Source organism: Zootoca vivipara, chromosome 8 (assembly GCF_965207765.1).
Source record: "Zootoca vivipara chromosome 8, rZooViv2.hap1.1, whole genome shotgun sequence".
Taxonomy (NCBI): Eukaryota; Metazoa; Chordata; class Lepidosauria; order Squamata; family Lacertidae; genus Zootoca; species Zootoca vivipara.
In genome coordinates, this window is record NC_142591.1 from 50259141 (window position 1) to 50279972 (window position 20832).

The 20832-nt window shown below is 48.4% G+C and overlaps 1 protein-coding gene and 1 long non-coding RNA gene across 2 annotated transcripts; both read left to right on the forward strand.

Annotated features, from left to right (window-relative positions):
* The first annotated feature begins 225 nt into the window (after nucleotides 1-225).
* On the forward strand, nucleotides 226-3496 carry SOX17 (SRY-box transcription factor 17). The gene is made up of 2 exons (XM_035125661.3): nucleotides 226-690; nucleotides 2258-3496. The coding sequence occupies exons 1-2, from the start codon at nucleotides 378-380 to the stop codon at nucleotides 3121-3123; spliced, it is 1179 nt and encodes a 392-aa protein (XP_034981552.1). The 5' UTR covers nucleotides 226-377; the 3' UTR covers nucleotides 3124-3496.
* A 2393-nt stretch (nucleotides 3497-5889) lies between these two features.
* Nucleotides 5890-12525, forward strand: LOC148684847 (uncharacterized). Its single transcript, XR_015951491.1, has 4 exons — nucleotides 5890-6005; nucleotides 7110-7207; nucleotides 8695-8794; nucleotides 12385-12525. It is a non-coding gene; the product is annotated as an uncharacterized LOC148684847 (long non-coding RNA).
* The last annotated feature ends 8307 nt before the right edge of the window (nucleotides 12526-20832 follow it).

The following is a 20832-nucleotide window of genomic DNA, read 5'->3' on the forward strand; positions in this document are numbered from 1 at the left end:
CTTGAAAGTAGATCCCATTGATCTCAATGGAATTTACTTCCACGTAGCCCCAAGTCATGGAAAAATCCACTTGTCGCTGGAAAAGTTACTCCTGGCCAGCTCCCATACAGGTGAATTGCGGATGGAACTGGTCCTCTGCTCGCCCGCTGCGACGGTCTCCGGCCCCGCCCACGAAGCCGATTGGCCCGGGCTTAGTTTAAACGAAGCCGCGCGTTGACAGTGGCCAGCTAGTCGAGAGCCAGCGCGGACTGCCCGAGTGTCTCTAGGAAATCTCTCCCAAGCGTTGCTTCCAGCGAGCCATCCCGATTTGCCTTGTGGGGGCGCCAGGAAGAGGACAGAGGGCAAGGAGCGGGTGGGTCCGGCGGAGCAGCGTGGCAATGAGCAGCCCCGATGCTGGATACGCCAGCAGCGACGACCAAGCGCAAGCACGCTGCTCGCTCCCTCCTCCGCTCATGATGCAGTGTCCGTGGGCAGAGTCGCTGAGCCCGCTGGCCGAGGGCAAGGGCAAAGGCGAGGCGGCCGCCGCCACCGCCGCTGATGCAGGCCAGCATGGCGGCCCGGGCCGGGCAAAAGGGGAAGCGCGCATCCGCCGCCCCATGAACGCCTTCATGGTCTGGGCCAAGGACGAGCGCAAGCGGCTGGCGCAGCAGAACCCAGATCTGCACAACGCCGAGCTCAGCAAGATGCTAGGTAAGTGCCCGGGAGGCTTGGCAACAGGCACGGGGCGGGGGGACGGGGACTGTAATGGCAATGTCAAAGAAAGTCCATAGACCTTGCTGTTGTTACCTATCAACAGAGTAACAACACAATCCCACGCATGCTCCCTTGGAAGTAAATCCAAAGGGGTTCCAAGTAGCTGCGCGAAAGCAGATGTGTCAATTTGAAAATAGGGGGGGGGCAAGGAAGCCCCTACCCGCATAATCGATCACATGACGTGGGGCATGTACACCATGTGAAAGGCAATGCCCATCAACGGGGGATATTTTATTGGGGGCTCCAAAGGAACGTCGCCCCCTAGGAATTGGCCTTTATGCGTGGGAGCACCCCCCAAAGCAACTGCCATCTCCGCAAGGCCCCTTCCTTCTCTTGGAAGTTGGCTCGGCCACGCGAAGGAATAACTCGGGAGCTTGGAGCTCACGGGACAGAGCAGCAATTCCCAGTCCGCTCTCGCCCTCGATCCCGCCCACCACGTAGGCAGGGTGGGCATGAGGGAGTTTCAAAGGTTTGGCTAAGAGGGCAGCATGGGAGCAGGAGGGCTGAAAAGGCTTAAACCTCGACGTAGTTAATGGAAGGTCCGACGGCAAAGATTCTGATTCCAGCGACATAGATTTACCTGTATTTACATTGCTATAATCCGACGTGCCTTTTTTTTTGGCACGGGGAACTGGAAGGGAAATGCTCTTTCGCAATCGGGAGGACGGCTGGCCTGCGTTTCTTCGCAATGCCAGCGCTGCTGGGTTTGGGGTGCGAGGCCGGCCAGCTGCCGTTGTTTATCCACATAGTCTTCTGCCATCCCGACTCCCGAAGGGTCTACACTTGTTTTAAGCCTGGATACAGGTGTCACATAGACTCTAGTTATTAAGCAAGCTGCTTGTGGTCGTCCATCAATGCTGGCTACCTCACTGCAGCCTGAAATCCCCCCGAAATACAGAACAAACCGGCCCGGCTCCGAAGAGGTGTATCCACGAAGGTGCATCCCTCTTGTCTACACGCTGCTGAGCAAAGCGTGGAAACCTGTGACCCATCGGAAGTTGCTGGACGACCCCAGGTCCCATCACCCCTGACCAATGGTTGCTTCACGCTGATGGGAGCTGGGAATCCAGAAACACCTGAAGGGCCACAGATTGCCCATCCCCGAGAGGGCTGAGGTGGTGTGGGAGGCGATGGTTAGTGCTGTAGTTGTATCCCCATTTACCTTGGAGCATGGGATCAATTTCTGAGCAGGCATTGCTAGGACTGTCAGTTGACTTTTTTCCTGCCTTCGGGAAAGTCCGCGCCACGGCGAGAAAACGCCAGCAGGCAAAGAGTGTGCCGAGGTTTGGGGTGAGGGCTGGCATGGGATTAACGTAAATGTTAGGGACTGCGTTGTCAATTGACTTGTTTTCCTGCCTGGCTGAGGGAAGACCAGTGCCAAAGCGTGAAAGGCCATCGGGCAGAGTGTGGCTAGGTTTGGGGGGGAATGACTGGCACCCGTCGAGGCTGAATTGTGGGCGTCTGTTTTAAACCTTCTTTTTCCCTTCTCTCCTCGCGCTGACAGGCCAGTCGTGGCGAGCGCTGACCCAGGAGGAGAAGCGGCCTTTCGTGGAGGAGGCGGAGCGGCTGCGGCTGCAGCACATGCGCGACCACCCCAATTACAAGTATCGGCCGCGGCGGAGGAAGCAGGTGAAGCGCCTCAAGCGCGGCGACGGCGCGGCCGAAGGCGGGAGCGGTTTCCTCCCCGTGCAGCAGCAGCAACAGCACCACCACCCCCACCACCACCCGCAGCACCAGCTGGGGCTGTCCATGGACGCGGGCAGCGGCTGCGAGGGGCTGGGCCTCCCGTACCCCGAGCAGCCGGGCTACGCCGGCGGGAACTTCCACTACCGGGACTGTGCGTCTCTCCCACTGCCGGCTTTGGGCGCCCATTTCGGGAGCTACAACTTGCCCACCCCAGAGCCAGAGTCGCAGAGCGGCGCCTGCGCGGAGCCCGCCTTTTTCCCGCCTCACCAGCCCGACGAAGGCGGCTGCCTGCTGGGGCCCTACGGCTACCCGACGCCCCCCGGGGCCGAGTACCCCTGCAATGGCGCCCCTGCGGGCAGCAGTGTCGGGCTTTTCCGCGCCCGCTTCGCGGCTCCAGTCGCCGCCTACGCCTCTGCTCAGGATCCCGTGCAGCAGCAGCAGCAGCAACAACAACCTTGCCGTCGAGGAGACGCCGCTGTCGGCTTGGAGCACCTTCCCCCGCATGACGTAGAGCTGTTGGCCGACGTGGACCGCGCCGAGTTCGAGCAGTATCTGCCTTTCGGCTGCCGGCCTGGCGAACTGGGCCTCCCTCCCTACGCGGGCCACGAGGCCTCGGAGGCGAACTCTGCTGCCGCTTACTACTGCGCAGCCGCGGGAGGAGGGGGAGCCTATCCGGAGCTGTGAGGGACTCTGTGGACTGGAAGGGAGGCAGGAGCGGACTGGATCCCTCGGTTCTATTTATTGTAATTTATTGACTGAAGCATTTTTAGAAACCAGGCCTGGGAACTTTGAGCGAGGTTTTGTTTTTGTTTTTTTAAGTACCCGCTGGAGCCTTCGTTGCCCCTTTCCCCCTTCTCTTCTTCTTGCTTGTAACCTCCGCATCGGACAGAGCCAGCGAGGCTGCCCTTAGAGCTCACCACAAGGCGACTCGCCCGGCACCTCCGAACTCGCTTCCTTCAAGGGGTCCTTGTACAGAAGGGGGTTGGACTTGGGGAACCCCCAGTAGACGTTTGACTTGGAAACAGCTCGGTAATAAAATAACTCAGGTGGTTATGAATGATTGTGTCCTCCTACCTTGTGGGCTTCGCCGTGTGTTTATAACTTTATATAATATACCCAACGCCCTTCCGGAAGGTAGAGCAGATGGTCCCCGGTTCAGCTCGCAGCATCTTGGGGGAGAGTCTCTGCCAGTCAGTGTAGAAAACATTGAGGAAGATAGGCCAATGGTCTGGCTTGGTCCGAGGCAGCTTTCCCTGTGCCAAACAGGAGAATGGAGAGCTGGTCAAACAATTCGCACTTCAAATTCCCTGTCGGGTCCGCTCGGTGCTGCTACAAGGATCCTGGAGAAGTGGGCATTTTAAATAAGACTTCTGCCTGGAAGCTGGAAGTTTGTAGACTGAGATGTGTACTGTATGGAAGTAAAGCAGGGTCGGTTTTACCTCCAGCCAATATCTGTAATTATAAGGTGGCATATTAAAGGTATTAGACTTTGTGGGAGACCTCTCCCAAAGCAGTTAACATGAACATACAATTAGACAGATAACTGGCACTCGAATCTCAAGATCCCAACACCACTTCTTTCCAAATAATACTATTTCAGATACTAGTAGTAGGCTACTTCAGAAAGTTTGTTTAAATGCAGGCAGTTTCTCCCTATAGCTGGACAATTTTCCAGGAGTCCCTAAAGCAGGGCTCTCTAGATGCAGGGCTCGCTCGATTTCTCTTCCCCCTGGCCACTCTCCGCTAAACTAAACCGCTGAAGTGAAGAAAGCTGAAGGCAGTCAAGAGGAGATTTGCGTACAAACGAATTTTCCACTCCACCCCATTCTGCAACTCCGACCCCCCCCCCCCCAGTGAGGCTTTGGCTCATGGGTCCCGGGATCTAGTAAAAGTAGCTTTCCTTTTGGAAAGGGTATTGTTTGCAAAATGATGTGATTGTTCACTACAGCTGGTTTGAAAATAAAGGACGGCGTTCCAACTGCCTTTCCTCTCAATAGTGAGTTAAAAAAATTCTGGCAATAAATGAACAGGTTTGGAAAGAACAGGTAGGAGGTGTACGTAGGTTGTGATCCCAGTCACAGCCTTGCTTGTGTAAGGACACCAAAACACTTTATCCTAAGTGCACAGGCTGGGGGTATATAGTATTTCTGCAGAAGGCACCCGTTGGCAACCTGGTGCCCGCCTGCTGTTACCGGACCTGCTGTTTTTGGGCTCTCCCGCTATCTCTGAACGCTGGTCGTGTTAGCTGGGGCTGATGAGAGTTTGGGTCTAAAGCACTGGGGGGAGGGCAGGTTGGCAAATGCTGCTGCAGGGTCTCTAGCACTGTATCCACACACTGCAAAGGAGGATCAAGGTCTAGGGAAAGAAGAGGAGTTATCTGCCCCGTGATGGTTTTAAGTTTATCAGCAAGGCGCCGAATGAAATCAAGCGTTCCAAATTAACTCAGGTTGATTTTGATTTCCCCTGATCAGTTACTCATCTCTTCCTTTGAGGTCCCCGGTCCCACATTCCTATTGGAAAAACTCCAGCACCGTGAAAAAAGTTATTATTGAATATCTCCACCACTAGTGAGGTTGTGTGTTCCAATTAGGACACACAGCCTCCCTTTGCTTGGGGTAACGGAAGAGCTCTGCGACTCGGGCTCTGGGGTGGGCAAGTTGGGGTAACGGAAGAGTTTGAGGTTAAAACGGAAGAGGATACTGGAGATTTTCTTCAAAAATTGTGCCATTTTAAAAAAAAAACGGTCTTATTTACAAATCACCTCGTAAGTATTTTCTCTCTCCAACTCTCAGATTCTTGAGCAGCACTTGAAAGGACCTTTATTCCGGGAGAAAAAGAAAGCACCCCATTCCCTTCCTCGCCCTCATTTCAGGATCGCACATTCAGTCAAAGGCGATCAAAAGAGAAAAGAGATGCTTCAAAGCAATTAGTCTATTATCGTAACAAAGCAAACTGACAATTCCGTCAACCGAACTGTCAGGAAACAGTGTGCAAGAAATTGGATCGTGCCAATTTCGGCTCAAAACTAGATCCCTTTATCTTGAACTCATTGGAATGGTTCATCCGAACCGTACCCTTTTTATCCCAAGGGAACAATTGGGTCGGTGACTTTCTCTTGAGTTTAGGAACTGATCGTGTTAATTTCTTCAAGCTGCCAGATAAAGAGGCGCGGGAACATAAGTAACTTCGCTCTTTGCCCTCTCTCAAACAGTAAACCGATGGTAGGAGAAAAAGCGGGTGGTGAGTTGAAAATTTGTCTGCACCTTGCAGCAAAAATAGGCAAATAAAGCTGGTCATTTCTGTAGATTGATGCTGCAGTCCTTACGAGTAAGCCCCATTTAAGGTAATGGTATTTACTTTAGAGTAAACGTACTTTGTTTATTGGATCGGAAGCTTTACTATTTAAAATGTCTTCCTTTTACTCGATTTCACCACCTCCACGCTTCTCATAACTTCATTTTTAGTTCATGTATTTAGGTCCATTGGTTGGTAAATACCTAATCCCAAACCAATCCTTTTTGGAAGAAATACCTACTGTGCTTGATGAGACTTCGCGATAAACACTGGTAGGTTCTTGCGGTTTTCCACAGGCCACACCTAGTACTTTACATGACGGTTGGGGAGTTGGATTTCGCCAGATCCTAACCTCACCTCCCCGCCCACCGCTCCCGGGGTCAAATTTGACATCTGGATGAGATTGCCACCTGTCGACCGATTGATCATGTCACAATGTCACGTGATCCTTTTCTCTTTGCCCACGTAGATTGGAATCAAATAATGCAGGCTAAAGGACAGGAATTTGCAGGCGCTGATTGTCAGCGTTCACAAAGCCCTGTGCCTTTGCAAATGTCATTTATCATTGCGGTGCCTGCAAATACGCGATGTAGGTGGGCGTGGCTTGACCAAAATATCCTTACAGGCAAAATGGGAGAACGCATGTTTACTCAGAAGAAAGTTCCTTTTAAGTTTAGTGGGGCTTAATCCAAAATTAGTATAGTTGGGACTGAAATCCTGCAGTACAGTCAGATACAGGCTTTTTCTGGAGGAAATCTCACTGTTTAGTCTTATTCATAGGTAAGTGAGGACTGTAGCTTAAAGTTCAGTATTAACTCAATCTGTCCCCCTTCCATATTGCTCCAGACCAGCACATCCTTAACATTAGTAATGTGTGTTTTCAGGACGAGTGGAAAAATGGGAAAGTTTTCCAAAATGCTATTTTTTTAAAAAAGTGAGTACTAGCTTAATCACACCTAAGGCCAACTATCTCTACAAGAGAAAGATAGCCCTAGATCAAATAATCCAACTGATAACTGGTGTATGAACATCCTTCAACATCAAAACACAATGAGATTGTCTAAATTCCAGAGTTCTTAAACATAGTCTGACTCAATTAACAGACTTGTTTTGCCAAAATATGTATTTTTAGGCAATTGCACCCTTTCTTGTCACCTCCTGTCCCTTTGCATCTGCATGACAACTAAAATGTCAGTTCATTTTGTGTATATCGATCAGTGAACTACAGTTCTAGTTAGGGAAAAACTTTTTGATGAGATCAAGTATCACTTGGCATGATGAGCAGATCAAATCTACTAAGTTTCACTAAGCTCCTCAAGGAAAAGGTTTTAACAATTTTTATTTGCTGTTTTTCTATTGGATCATCTCTATCTCAGCTACAGGCTGAAAAACAGGCTTGATAGAAATGCTGGGAATTATAGTTGAAGGGAAAATCAAGGGACCACCAAATACAATTCCCAGGAATTCCTAACTGGTAAGCAGCTATAAAATCAATATAAATCCATGTATAAGAAAATATTAAGAAAAATTGATCCATGCAGCAGCAGGGGTGTGCCATTCAACAAATACACGAGGAATACCAGTGCCCATGTATTAAACATCATTCTAACATGGCCCACTCCACTGAGGACAGGTCCATCTAGACTGGTAATGTAAGGGGATTTGGGGGAAATCTCTTCAGGATGAACTTTAATGAAGGAACAGGACTGTGAAAAAGAAATACATGTTTTTAAAATTATGAAATTTTTATAGTTATGAAATTATGAGGGAAATACCTTTATTGGGCCAATCAAAAGGTCATAAAATAGCGTGCAAGCTTTCAAGTTCCACAGAACTCTTAATCAAACTAGATGTTGAAAATTCAAGGGGTATGAGGGGAGAAAAAGGTTGCTGGTGTTACTCAAGCCATCCATGTCTGCATTGGTAAGATGGAAGTGTGGGTGAAGCTAGTACTGTAGACACTCAAATGAGGTGCTTTCCACTACCTTATTTAACGACATTTTGCTTGGCCTAATAAAGATACAGCTCTCATATGGAGTTGTTTTTTTTGTAAGAGCCAACCAAGCTACCTTTACTTTTGGTGTAATTTTTAAGATGTTGCCTTGCTTCTACCTGCAATTTAGGCTTAGCAATTTGCTGAGATTCCAAGAGAATATATTTATGCTCTTATTGGAGGATATACATTAAATTGATTGCAAAGCAGGTGTCTAAGGCTATCACTCATAAGGCCCACTCATAAGGCATGTCCTATTCTACACAATGGGATTTACATCTGAGTAAGCATGAATATACTCGGATTACATGTGGGTTTAGGACTGTAGCTTGATTTGGAAACTCATTTAATTGTAGCAGGTAAACAGCAGTGAGCAAACAGGAGCACATTGCAATTCTAAGCATGCTTGTTTGGAAGTAAGCACCCAATTAAACCAGTGGTGCTTGCTTCTTAGTAAATGTGCATAGGGTTGGGCTACACATCAGTTTATCCACAACAAACGTGAATTACAGCAAAGTGTAATTAAAGCAAAAGTTTGGCAAAATGAGGGGTCAAATACTGCAGTTCATCTCTCTGTGTTAGATATAAGCCCCAAAACCTGCACTCAAGACTCACCATCCTGTTTCAGATCCGAGATCTTAACTTTTGATGCAGATAACCCGCAAAGCCCAGCACCCTTGGGCATGACAGTTAAGAGGACCAACAGACATTGAGTCCTCACACAGTACTCTGCATGCCAATATGAAACATTTCCTAGAGATTTTCCCTTAGCTGGTGAGGAGAAAGGCTTCCACAAATGTGGGGGGGGGAGGGGCAGAAGCCACTGAGTTTTAATGGCTAGGTTGCAATTAAATGAAAACGACGATTCCTGCCTTCTGCATTTGTTTCTCTGTAGCTGGCTCTGGATATCAAGCTAATTGATTTAAGTGACAGTCTCATGATTGAATTTAACATTTCTTTGTTTCAAGCTGTCTCAGGACATTTCTTTTTCTGATGGATTTAAGTAACAGCCACCTGATTGAGTCACAGGCCACATTAGTTCCACAGAACAAGGAAAGAACAGAGCAGGTGAGGCAACGCTCATTTATCAGATTCAAGACTGGATATATGGACAATTTTTATTCATCTATGTTTTACCTTCCCTTCAATGAGCCTCCCCTCCCTCTCTCCCTTTTCTCATTTTCTCCTCACCCTGTGATATAGTTTAGGACAACAGACAGTAAAAATGAATGTTTTAAGGTTCAGGACAGACCAAAGGAGCCTTTTCACCATCATCATAACAACAACCAGCACATTTGTTAGTTGCTTTATCTCAAAAAAAAGTCACAATGCAACTTTGCAAGATAAAATAAAAACAGATACAATCAATTTAGAACTAGAAAATTTAAATACAACTTGATCAAGTATTTTCTAAAGACTGGAGTAAATTTGTAATTTATTTAAAAGACCACTGTAAACAGTTAAAATCTCTGGCAGGGATGTAATGACACTTGCAATGTGGAATTATTTATAATTCAGATGGATAAGGGTAAAAGATGCAGCAAATTTAATCTTAAATATATGGAACCCAGGGAGGGAGGGAAGGAGGTCCGAAGATTCAAAAGAACCTTGCACTTTAATGTTTGAAATGGTTATGTTAAATTGTATAAAATTATGAAAAAAACAATAAAAATTATTTAGAAAAATAGAAAATTTAAATACAAAACTCCTTAAATGCCCATAAGAAGGACAAGCTGTAGCTAAAGTGAGTATCACAGCAGAAGCTATCTTGAATACCAAAGACCTGGGTATATAGGCCAAGCAACTGAAAACTAGGGATGTGGGTGGCGCTGTGGTCTAAACCACAGAGCCTAGGGCTTGCTGATTGGAAGGTTGGCGGTTTGGGTGAGCTCCCATTGTTTGGTCCCAGCTCCTGTCCACCTAGCAGTTCGAAAGCACGTCAAAGTGCAAGTAGATAAATACCTACCTTCCGGCAGGTAGGTACCTACCTTCCTACCTTCCGGCAGGAAGGTAAATGGTGTTTCTGTGTGCTGCTCTGATTGGCCAGAAGCGGCTTAGTCATGCTGGCCACATGACCCAAATGCTGGCCACAAGACCCAAAAATAAATACCTACCATCCTACCTTCCGGCAGGAAGGTAAATGGTGTTTCTGTGTGCTGCTCTGATTGGCCAGAAGCGGCTTAGTCATGCTGGCCACATGACCCAAAAGCTGTCTGCGGACAAACGCTGACTCCCTCGGCCTATAGAGCGAGATGAGTGCCGCAACCCCAGAATCGCCTGCGATTGGACCTAATGGTCAGGGGTACCTTTACCTTTACCTAAAAACTAGTTATAGGTAGGTAGCAGTGTTGTCTGCGTAGTCAAAACAAAATAAAAAAATTCCTTCCAGTAGCACCTTAGAGACCAACTAAGTTTGTTATTGGTATGAGCTTTCATAGTGTGCATGCACACGGAAGCTCATACCAATAACTACTTAGTTGGTCTCTAAGGTGCTACCGGAAGGAATTTTTTCACCTAAAAACTGACAGTGATGGTGCCAGGTGCACTTCCCCGAGGAGAGCATTGTCCACATGCTGCATAGATAAACTGTGGATTCTGTTCCCACAAGGTGCATTCACAGCCACCAACCTGGATGGCTTTAAAAAAGGATTAGCCAAATGGATAGAGGATAAAACTATCAGTGGCCTCAATGGTTATGTTCTACCTTTACCATCAGGGACAGTGTACCCCTGAGTATGAGTTGCTCAGGAATATATGTGGTACTATTGTGCTCAGATCCTGTCTGTGAGCTTCCCATGGGCACCTCATTGGCCACTGGGAGAACAGGATGCTGGGTTAGATAGGCTTTTGGCATGATCAGGCAGGGTTTGTGTCATGTTCCTAATGCATTCACATATACTATGGGGATAAATCATGCCTGCAATTAAAAACAAGTACAGAAATACAACAGTGTAACTGGCTGATATTCTCAGTTACCAATTTATAGACATATAACACCAAATGACAAAATCATACACACAAGAATATGTGACATTCAAACATCATAGAAAAACGTATGACAAGATTCAGTCCAAATATCAGTCCAAAAAGTATCACGTCTTAAACACAGCTCATATAGGGCATCCATACAGCATATGAAAAGGTTCCAAGATCCATACGGCATATGAAAAAGTTCCAATATGTTTTCAAGTAGGGGAATGAGGATCTAGGACTTTAGGTAACAACGGAGCATCCAAATGTGGTAACAAATGACGGTGGCAAAGGATTATCCAAATGAAAATGAGAAGCCACAACAGATGGTGACAAAAAAGATGAGACAAGGTTACCCAAGTTATATACCTTGTTTCGCCGGAACTGGCTTCTTCAGTGAGTAGAATGCTGTCTATTATAAAGGAATATGTAATCAGTTCCTATACCATTAAAAGGACAACAATGCACTTACAAAAACATGCTTACATCGCATTCAAAAGTTGAGGAGGGGAGGGAAACCAATGGCACCTCCCTCTTATATATGGGCAGCACTATTTTGGCTACCTAAGCAATGGCACTCGTGTAGAAGACTATATGCATGCATGTATAAAAGCACTTGTTCGGCATAGAGAAGCCCTCAAGGTCTCTCACTGACCATTTCAAAGATCAGAACAATGTTATCCCAAGTTATCCCAACTTCATACGGTAGTTGCAGACAAAGGTCTCCTCATGGTTTATAAATGCAAGTATCAAAAAAGTCAAGCATTTCTTTGCTTATCTGAGTGAAACTATGTTTCATTCTGTATTAAGGGTTATGAAGAAACATTGTTTCTTCATCAAAAAAATGCAAACTTCATTTATCTACAAAGAATATGTCTAGGAACAAAGTAATCTTGGGTTTTTTCCAAGGTACTGTATTGTGGAATTACTTTACAGTGTCTGATTTTATTCAAGGCTTCTTGTTGCTGTGATTTAGAAGAAAAATTTCTTCTCCATGAATCCTGTTTAAAACAATTATTTTCCTGTTTTATGAAAATACTGGAATATGTTTGTGCAGTCATAGGTTTTATCCTGAATGACCAAAAAGGCAAGCCAATATTAATCAATTTCTAAACTTGGATTCATATTTCTGAATGTGAATCTGTGCTGTTGTTTTAAATAATCTGGTTCATGATGAATATGATATGAATAGAAAATGGGTCAGTTGCCACTTCCCGACCATAATTAAGTTGGACTCACTTTGAATTATGTGGCTTTTGACATTATTTATTACCTGACAGGAATTGATTAGTCAGGGGTTTTTCATGTGGAAATTTTGTGACTTTGTGGTATGTGCATATCAGATCCTGAATATCACGAAACATGACTAATGAATTCATATCACATGCAAATGGTATGATTGGGAACATGACACCAGGGTACTAAGCAGAATTGGGTTGTGCAATTAATATCTAGGCAAGGGATTAAATCATATATAGAAGTGTTAACCTGATAATTTCCCCTGCAATTATATCAATATTTCCAAGTAAGGGAGGCACCCTCTTGTTTATTGAGGAAATCTGGACCCCTATGGCAGGAAACAAAAATATTATTACAATTAATAATTAACAATTAATAACAATTAATATGTATTAAATGAAAAGTTTCTGCATGGAAATATGATGAATGGATCATTTATCTTTTCACAGGCCCAGAAAGCAAAGCTTGAAGATTGTTTGGTAATTTTATGTTTGCTTGCTTGCTTTGGTTGTAAGAAGCATAATAGTTGATCTTTCTGTTTTCTCATCCATGGAGGAAGATGCAGCAACACAGAACATGGTTAATGCTATGTGTACACACTTACGCCTGATAAACCTGCTTGCTCCTGAGGCTAGGAAAGTGGATCTTACTTAATTGGTGAGAAAATAGACAAAACCACTTCTAAGTCCTTAAGATTTACATCCTGTGTTTTCAAAACTCAGTGCTCTATAATTATTGACTTAACCTTTCAGTTCATTAAACAACCATGTTAGGGGTGCTTAATTTTCTAGGTTTTTTTTGTTTTTTTGTTTGTTTTTGGCGGGATGGGGGTTGTCTACTTGTTCCTTTATGAAATGTAAATTAATGGGCATCAAGAACGATTCACAAACAAATTTTGGACTACAAGTCCCTTTAGCAGAGCCAGCACATGTAAGGGGAGGCTGCCTTACATATTTAATTTAGATACAGCTTAATCATAAACAAAACCTTTAAGTGGTTTATATTCCTTATGATGCCAGCAAAGTCTCTAGAGCAGAAATGTGGAATCTGTAGCCTTCCAGATGATGTTTGGCTCCAACTTTCATCATCGAAACTGGTGTCTATCATCAGTAATGGCCTGGACGAGGGTGAACAAATTGAAATTTACAGTAATCCAGACAAGACAGAAGTGCTCTTCAGCCTGTGCTGGATGAGGTTACACGACTCCCCTTGAAGACACAGGTTCACAGTTTGCGGGTGCTTCTGAGCTTCACCCAGGTCTGGATGCCCAGTTGAAGCTAGTGCACCCGGTAGCAGAAGAAGGGAGATTTGGGGGGAGCGGGGTGCCACAGGTGGTACTGGGGCTGCAGGGTGCCCTCCAGTGGACAGGCCTAGTGCTGCCTAAAAATGCAGCCAGGACACAGCGTGGGACGCATGTGGCATTTGGCTAGCATGCCCCAGCTGCTGCCTCCCTCCTGGCTGGGGCCACCCTCCAGTGCTCCAAAACTCAAAAGAGCTACAGCCAGATGGCTGACCAGAGCTGGCTACAAGAAGTATACAATTCCCCTGTTACAATACAGTGGTACCTCGGTTTATGAACACAATTGGTTCCAGAAGTCTGTTCATAAACTGAAGCATTCATAAACTGAAGCGAACTTTCCCATTGAAAGTAATGGAAAGTGGATTAATCCGTTCCAGACAGGTCCGCTGAGTACTCAACCTGAAGCATACTTAACCCGAAGCATGGGTGTAATTGGTTCCGGAAGTCTGTTCATAAACTGAAGCGTTCATAAACTGAAGCGACCTTTCCCATTGAAAGTAATGGAAAGTGAATTAATCCGTTCCAGATGGGTCTGCGGCGTTCGTAAACTGAAAATTCATAAACCGAGGTGTTTGTAAACCGAGGTTCCACTGTAGTTCCACTGGCTGATCTGTTTCCAGGCACATTTCAAAGTGCCAGTTATGGCTTAGGCCCAGGCTATTGAAAGACAGGAGTCTCATACAAACTTGCCAGGGTCCCCAGATCTTTGTGGGAGGGCCTTCTCTCAGTTCCGTCACCTTCACCAGCACGTGGGAGAGGGCCTTCTCGGTGGCTGCTCCCAAACTTTGGAATTCCATTCCTAGAGAAGTTAGCTTGGCTCCCTCCTTGCTGTTCTTCCACTGGCAGGAATTTCCTAAAGAAATCACATTATCTTAAATGAAAAAACATAAACTGCCACATTTTTATAACTGGCTTTTAAAAAATGAATGGAAGTGGCATCTTTTCAAAAGTGGGATTTTAAGCTCTCTCTCTCTTATATAAAAAATGCTGCTCATTAAAGCAACTCACTGTAGCTGCTTATCCATGACTGGTAGGCAACTTTAGACTACCCCAGCAAAATCTTCATTTGCCCAAGCTAATATTGGCTGATCTCATCTTAGCAGGTGTAAATTGAGCAACCAATAGAGTTGACGGTAGTTTAGGGCTTGGCAGGCTCCAGAAACTAAAATACTCTAGGAAGATTATTGTGTTTGTGAGTGGATGGGCAACTAATTTGTAGGGGGCAAACCACTGGGGATAATTATTGACAAATGATAATTGACTCATTAATAATGTAAAGGGAGAAGCCATGAGACACATAATAAACATAGCAGTTAAAATGCACACACACAAATTGACTAAAGTTCATAGCACCACTGAAATGATGTAACTTACAGGAATGATCAGTTCTTGTGAGCAAGGTTGGTTCATAGCTTTTCCTGAAATCTGAAAGAGAGACAGATTTGACTCCAGCTGAATATCCTGTTTACTTCTACAGGTCAAAAAACTGTTGCCAGCATCATAAAGTCTTTTCCCCCACCCCTGAGTGCTATCACTTTCATGTCTTCGATTAACCACATCTTTATCAAAGTAGAAACTGTCACATCACTGATGTTTGATGCCCCTATTCAAAACTTGTTTACTTGGAGTAGAATTCTTATAACTTAAATATAGAGCTTTATTCCAGTCTGCATCTGCACTGGAACTATTTTTATGCGTGGATTTGTTTTTAAATCTTTGTACTGTTTTTAGGATGTGGATATATATATATTTTTTAAAAAAGATAGAATTGTAGAGTTGGAAGCGACCCCAAGGTTCATCTAGTCCAACCCCCTGCAATGCAGGAATATGCAGCTGGATCAAACCTGCAACCTTGGGATTATCAGCTTAGTGTTCTAACCAACAGAGCTATGTCCAAGTAACAGCCTCAGCCACAAAACTAATACTCAGAGTAATTAGTTTTGAGCATGTTTACTTGCATTAAAGTCCATATATCTAAGCATTTGTATATTGCTGTTTTATTGCTATGGTTGATGGCTGATGCAAATAAAGATTCATTCATTCATTCATTCATTCATTCATTCATTCATTCTATATAGCTGTGAGGGACAAGGGATACAGGGAAGTCCCTCCCATCTTAAGTTCCAGCCCATCCCCAAGCGCTGGAGAGAGTAAGGAGAGCTCTGCCTCCAGCGGAGAGTCAGGAAGTGGTGTCCGAGGCTCAGGCAAGGTTGTGGAGCCCATGCCGCAGGTGGGACAGGAAGTTGGACGCACGGGGGGGGAGGCCAATCCCCCCAACTCCCGAATTGCGACGCAAACGTAGGGGGAAGAGGTTGGGTCTGCCCAAGCTTGGGTGCTGGAAGAAAACGCGCCAATCGCCATTCGGAGGTTCTGACACCTCACCTTAAGGATGCATTTTTACTGCTCTGAACACTGTAAATAATCAGCACTTAATAAAAGCCTTAAAAGACCATGCTGGAGTCGTTACTCTAGAGTAGCCATATCAGGCCCTCTGACAGCAACCTCCGAATCTTTTTTTGGCTACTTTGGAGTGCAGCGATGAGCGCTCAAGAGGCTGAGCATTGGAGGCTGGAGGCCGAAGCAGCGAAGCAGGAGCTACGGAACCTCACAGCGCAGGCACAGCAGCAATTGCATGCCGCTCAGGAGGAAGCGCGAGGGGCGCAGGAGGAGCTGAACAAGCTGGTGGACCAGGTGAGGACAAAAGAGGAGACTGAGAAACAGCTAAGGGTGATGGTATTGGACCTGCAGAAAAAGTTGGAAGAGGAGAAAGCCGCTAGAGGTGGGGGGGCGCCCCAGCCGCAGCTAGTCCAAGTGAGAAGGGGACAGAGCCTAGTCACCAAGTTTAGCGGCGACCCTAGGGAGTACCTAGGATTCGAGACAGAAATAAATTATGCGCTGGAATTGCATGCAGCAGAATTCCCAGATGACGCGCACAGAGTCTCCTTTATCATAGAGCATTTGACGGGGGCCGCCCGGGAATGGGTAAGACCGCTCATCGCGCAAAAAAATCCTTGCATGAAGAACGCAAAATTATTTCTAGAAGCTTTAAAAATAATGTACGCTAGTGACAGTGAAATGGAGGCCACTAAACAGGAGCTTCATAACTTAACACAAGGAAAATCGACAGTTAGGGACTACTGGGCGAGATTCACCATGCTGGTGCACAAACTGGGGTGGGATCTGCAAAGTGAGCCAGTGAAATCAGCCTTCTACCTGGGTTTGCACACAGACGTTAAGGATGAGCTGGCAAGAGGTCCTAGACCGCGGACTATGGATGAGTTAAGCAAAGCGGCGCTAGCGGTGGGGGTGAGACAGGAATCCAGATGGTATGACAAACAAGCGACGCGCGCAGCAAAACCTTGGTTCCCACGCTCCCAGGACAGACCACATCACCAAACCCCACCCCAGGGCCCGCCCCCAGACCCGCCCAGACCAAGCCCAGAGCCGGAACCGATGGAGATCGGTGGAGCGCGCGCGCGGGCTTTTCAAACCCCGGCGGCGCCAAGACGCAAGGAGGGAAGAGGCGGGAATTGCTTTCTCTGCAACTCCCCCCGGCATCGCGTCAGAGACTGCCCTCATCGCAGAGAGTGGCAAGGAAAGGCGGGAATGGTTGTACCTTCCCCCACTGAAGCAGCACCACAGCAGGGAAACGAGACAGCCTGGCTGCAGGAGACAAGGGGCAGCAGCCAGGCACAGTCAGCAGACAACAGCCCCAGCCCACCCACCCGCACAGAGAGGAGCAGAGCCAGCCCACCCCTCCCAGAGCAGGAGTGGTTCTAGAAGTCACGCTAACGCTCCCAAATGGCTATCCCCTGACAGTCCTCGCCTTAATTGACAGTGGTGCCTCAGCCAACTTCTTCTCGAGAAACTTTGCAGAAGAGCACCAGATCCAGCTTCTGCAGCTGGATTTTCCCCTGCACGTAGCCACCATTGACGGCAGAGAGTTGCTGGGAGGGGCCATCACTCATCAACCCCCCCCCCATGAAAATGACGGTGGGAAGGCACTCAGAGACACTGGCTTTCAACGTCACAACCATCTCAGACCCCCCCATCGTTTTGGGAATGAGCTGGCTGGCGCGCCACGACCCCTCCATAAGTTGGCACCAGAGATGCATCACGTTTGGGTCGGACTTTTGTCTGGAACATTGCATGCAGCACCAACCAGGGGAGGGGCCTCCAATAGCCACGGTGGCCACCATGCATGTCAAAGGGGGTGAGGCGATACCCAAGCAGTACTGGGACCTGCAGGAGGTCTTCAGCGAAGCGGAGTCCGACCACCTACCCCCACACAGGTCTTTCGACTGCCAGATCAACCTGGTGCCAGGGGCAACAATACCCCCAGCCAAGCTGTACGCCATGTCAGATCAGGAACTCGAGGATTTGCGTGCGTTCATAGACAAGAACCTCAAACGGGGGTTCATCAGAGAAAGCAAGGCAGCAGGGGGCAGCCCGGTCTTCTGGGTGGACAAGAAAGACACGCAACAGCGCCGTCTTGTGGTGGATTTCAGACGGCTCAATTCAGTGACAGAGCCAGTGGCTTTCCCCATGCCCAGAGTGGACGATCTCCTGACAGCGGCACGCAGGGGCAAGATTTTCACCAAGCTAGACCTGAGGGGGGCGTACAACTTGATCAGGATTCGGGAAGGCGATGAGTGGAAAACCACGATGTTCACGCCTCTGGGCTCTTTTGAATATCTGGTGATGCCCTTCGGGTTGCAAGGGGGCTCAGCATGCTTCCAGGCCTTCATGCACCACGTCCTGGGGTCCCTTCTCTTCAAGAACTGCTTAGTCTTCCTGGATGACATCCTTATCTATTCCGCTGACCCAGTGCAACATGTGAAGGATGTCAGGGAGGTATTGCAACGCCTGAAGGAGAACCACCTGTATGTGAAGCTGGAGAAGTGCAAGTTTCACACCAGGGAAGTGGACTTCCTGGGCTACAAACTGTCAGACAAGGGACTGGCGATGGACAAGGACAAGGTGCAGGCCATCCTGGACTGGCACAGCCCCAGGACGCGCAAAGATGCCCAACGCCTCCTAGGATTCGCCAATTTCTACAGGAAATTCATCAAGAACTTCTCGCGGGTTACGGCTCCCATCACGGACTGCCTGAGAGGCAAGCAGAAGTTCAGGTGGACGCCAGAGGCGCAAGCAGCGTTCGAAAGCCTCAAGAGGGTGTTCGCGTCCGACCAGAACCTGTTCCATGTGGTGCAGGATGTGCCCCTACGCGTGGAAACAGACGCTTCAGACCGGGCGTTGGGAGCGATCCTGTTGCAACTGGACGCCAACAGAGAGTGGAGACCTTGTGCCTTCTTCTCCAGGAAGCTGACACAGCCTGAACGCAACTACACGGTGTTTGATAGGGAACTTCTTGCGATCCACGCTGCTTTCCAGCACTGGCGACACTTCCTGGTGGGTGCCAAGCACCCCATCCAGGTGTGCACAGACCACAAGAACCTGGAGTTCTGGAGAACGGCCAGGGTGCTCAACCAGCGACAGATACGGTGGGCAGAGTTCTTCTCGAACTTCAACTTCTCCATCCACTACATCCCGGGGGAGCAGAATGTCAGGGCGGATGCCCTCTCCCGCAAACCAGAGTACATGGAGCAGGAGTTGCCACCAGCGCCCAGGCACATTTTCCCCCATCAGCATGGTCCTGCGGAGCAGCAGTGGTGAGCGAGGCAGAACTCACAGCACTGACGGCAGCAGATGAGTTTGCCTCCCGCATCTTCAGAGAGCTGCGAGGGGGGAGGGAGCAGGCTAAAGACTTTGAGGAAAGGAGGGGTTTGCTTTTTTACAGGGGAGCCCTGTACCTGCCCACCAAACAGCTGAGAGGTAAGGTCCTCAAGCAGATGCACGACAACCCAACGGCGGGTCATTTCGGAAGGGACAAAACCACTCACCTAGTCATGAGACACTTCTGGTGGCCAGGGGTGCGGGAGGATGTTCGGGATTATGTAAGGGGATGTGACACCTGCCAGCGAGCAAAGGTGGTCAGAGCGCCACCAGCAGGTTTGCTGGAGCCATTAGCCACACCGCACAGGCCGTGGGAAGTAGTGTCCATGGACTTCATCACAGACCTGCCGTCGTCCAGGGGCAAGACCGCAGTGTTGGTGGTGGTGGACCTCATGTCCAAAATGTGCCACTTTATACCGTGTGCCAGGGCGGTCTCGGCAGAAGAGACGGCCAAACTGTTTGTTGACCACGTATTCAGACTGCATGGATTGCCTTTAAGAGTTTTTTCGGATCGTGGCCGCCATTTTGTTTCCAGGTTCTGGCGGCGGCTAATGAACCTCCTGCAGGTGGAGGTCAGTTTGTCTACGGCTCGGCACCCGCAGACCAATGGACAGGCGGAGCGGGTCAACGCCATTCTGCAGCAGTACCTGAGATGTTACGTCAGCCAGAGGCAAACGCACTGGGTGGATCGCCTGCCACTGGCAGAATTTGCCTACAACAATGCGGTGCACGTCTCCACAGGGGTGTCGCCCTTTAAGGCCAACTACGGGCGCGACCTCAGATCTTTCCCGGAGAGGGAGGGGGAGGAGGAGGAAGAGGGCCCACAGGCAGAGGATTGGGCAGAGGACCTGGAGACGGTGCACCAGCAGCTCAGAGAACACTTGGAGAGGGCCAAGGAAGCGTACAAGAAGGGGGCAGATCGCCACAGGCGACCGGGAGAGGTCATCAGGGTGGGGGACAAGGTTTGGTTATCCTCGGAAGGTCTTCCCACCAGGGGGCGATGCAAGAAGTTAGCACCCAGGAGGCTGGGCCCCTTCACGGTCACGCAACAGGTCAACCCGGTAGCCTTCAGGCTAGCACTGCCTGAGGACATGAGAGTGCACCCAGTGTTTCATAGATCGCTGCTGTCGCCGTACAGAGAAAGTACCAGGTTCAGGGACAGCGATCAGCCTCCAGAGGGAGGGGGGGAGACGGGAGACGCCCGACAGCTCAATGAGGCAACTGAGATTTTAGACTCAAGGAGAGGGGTGAGAGGGCTGGAGTACCTGATAGCATGGGAGGACACTCCGCCGTCCCACAATGAGTGGATACCGGCCACGGAAGTACCTGAGGAATTTTTAGTGGAAGAGTTCCACGCCCTGTTCCCCCACAGGCCCAAGCCCTGGCACATGGAAAGGGAGGAGGAGGGGGAGGGGCGGGAGGAAGGGATCGCAGGCAGCAGCTCGCCATGGAGATGGGAAGCGGAATTTGAGGATACGGAAGAAGAGGTGTGGGTTTCACTGAGGTCGACTACGTCAGAGGCAGGAGAGGACTGGCAGAACATTTTTACTCCCACCAGCTCTGACGCCACTGACTTCTTGGGATTCCCGTCTTCTCAGGGGGAAGGAGAAAGATCGCAGGATTGGGGGGAAATTTTTACACCCACAGGCTCGGATGCCACAGACTTCTTGGGGTTTCACTCGTCCCCAGCAAGCAGAGAGCCCCTAGGGAGGGGGGGAGAGGAGCCTGGGAGGGGGGTGGATGTGAGGGACAAGGGATACAGGGAAGTCCCTCCCATCTTAAGTTCCAGCCCATCCCCAAGCGCTGGAGAGAGTAAGGAGAGCTCTGCCTCCAGCGGAGAGTCAGGAAGTGGTGTCCGAGG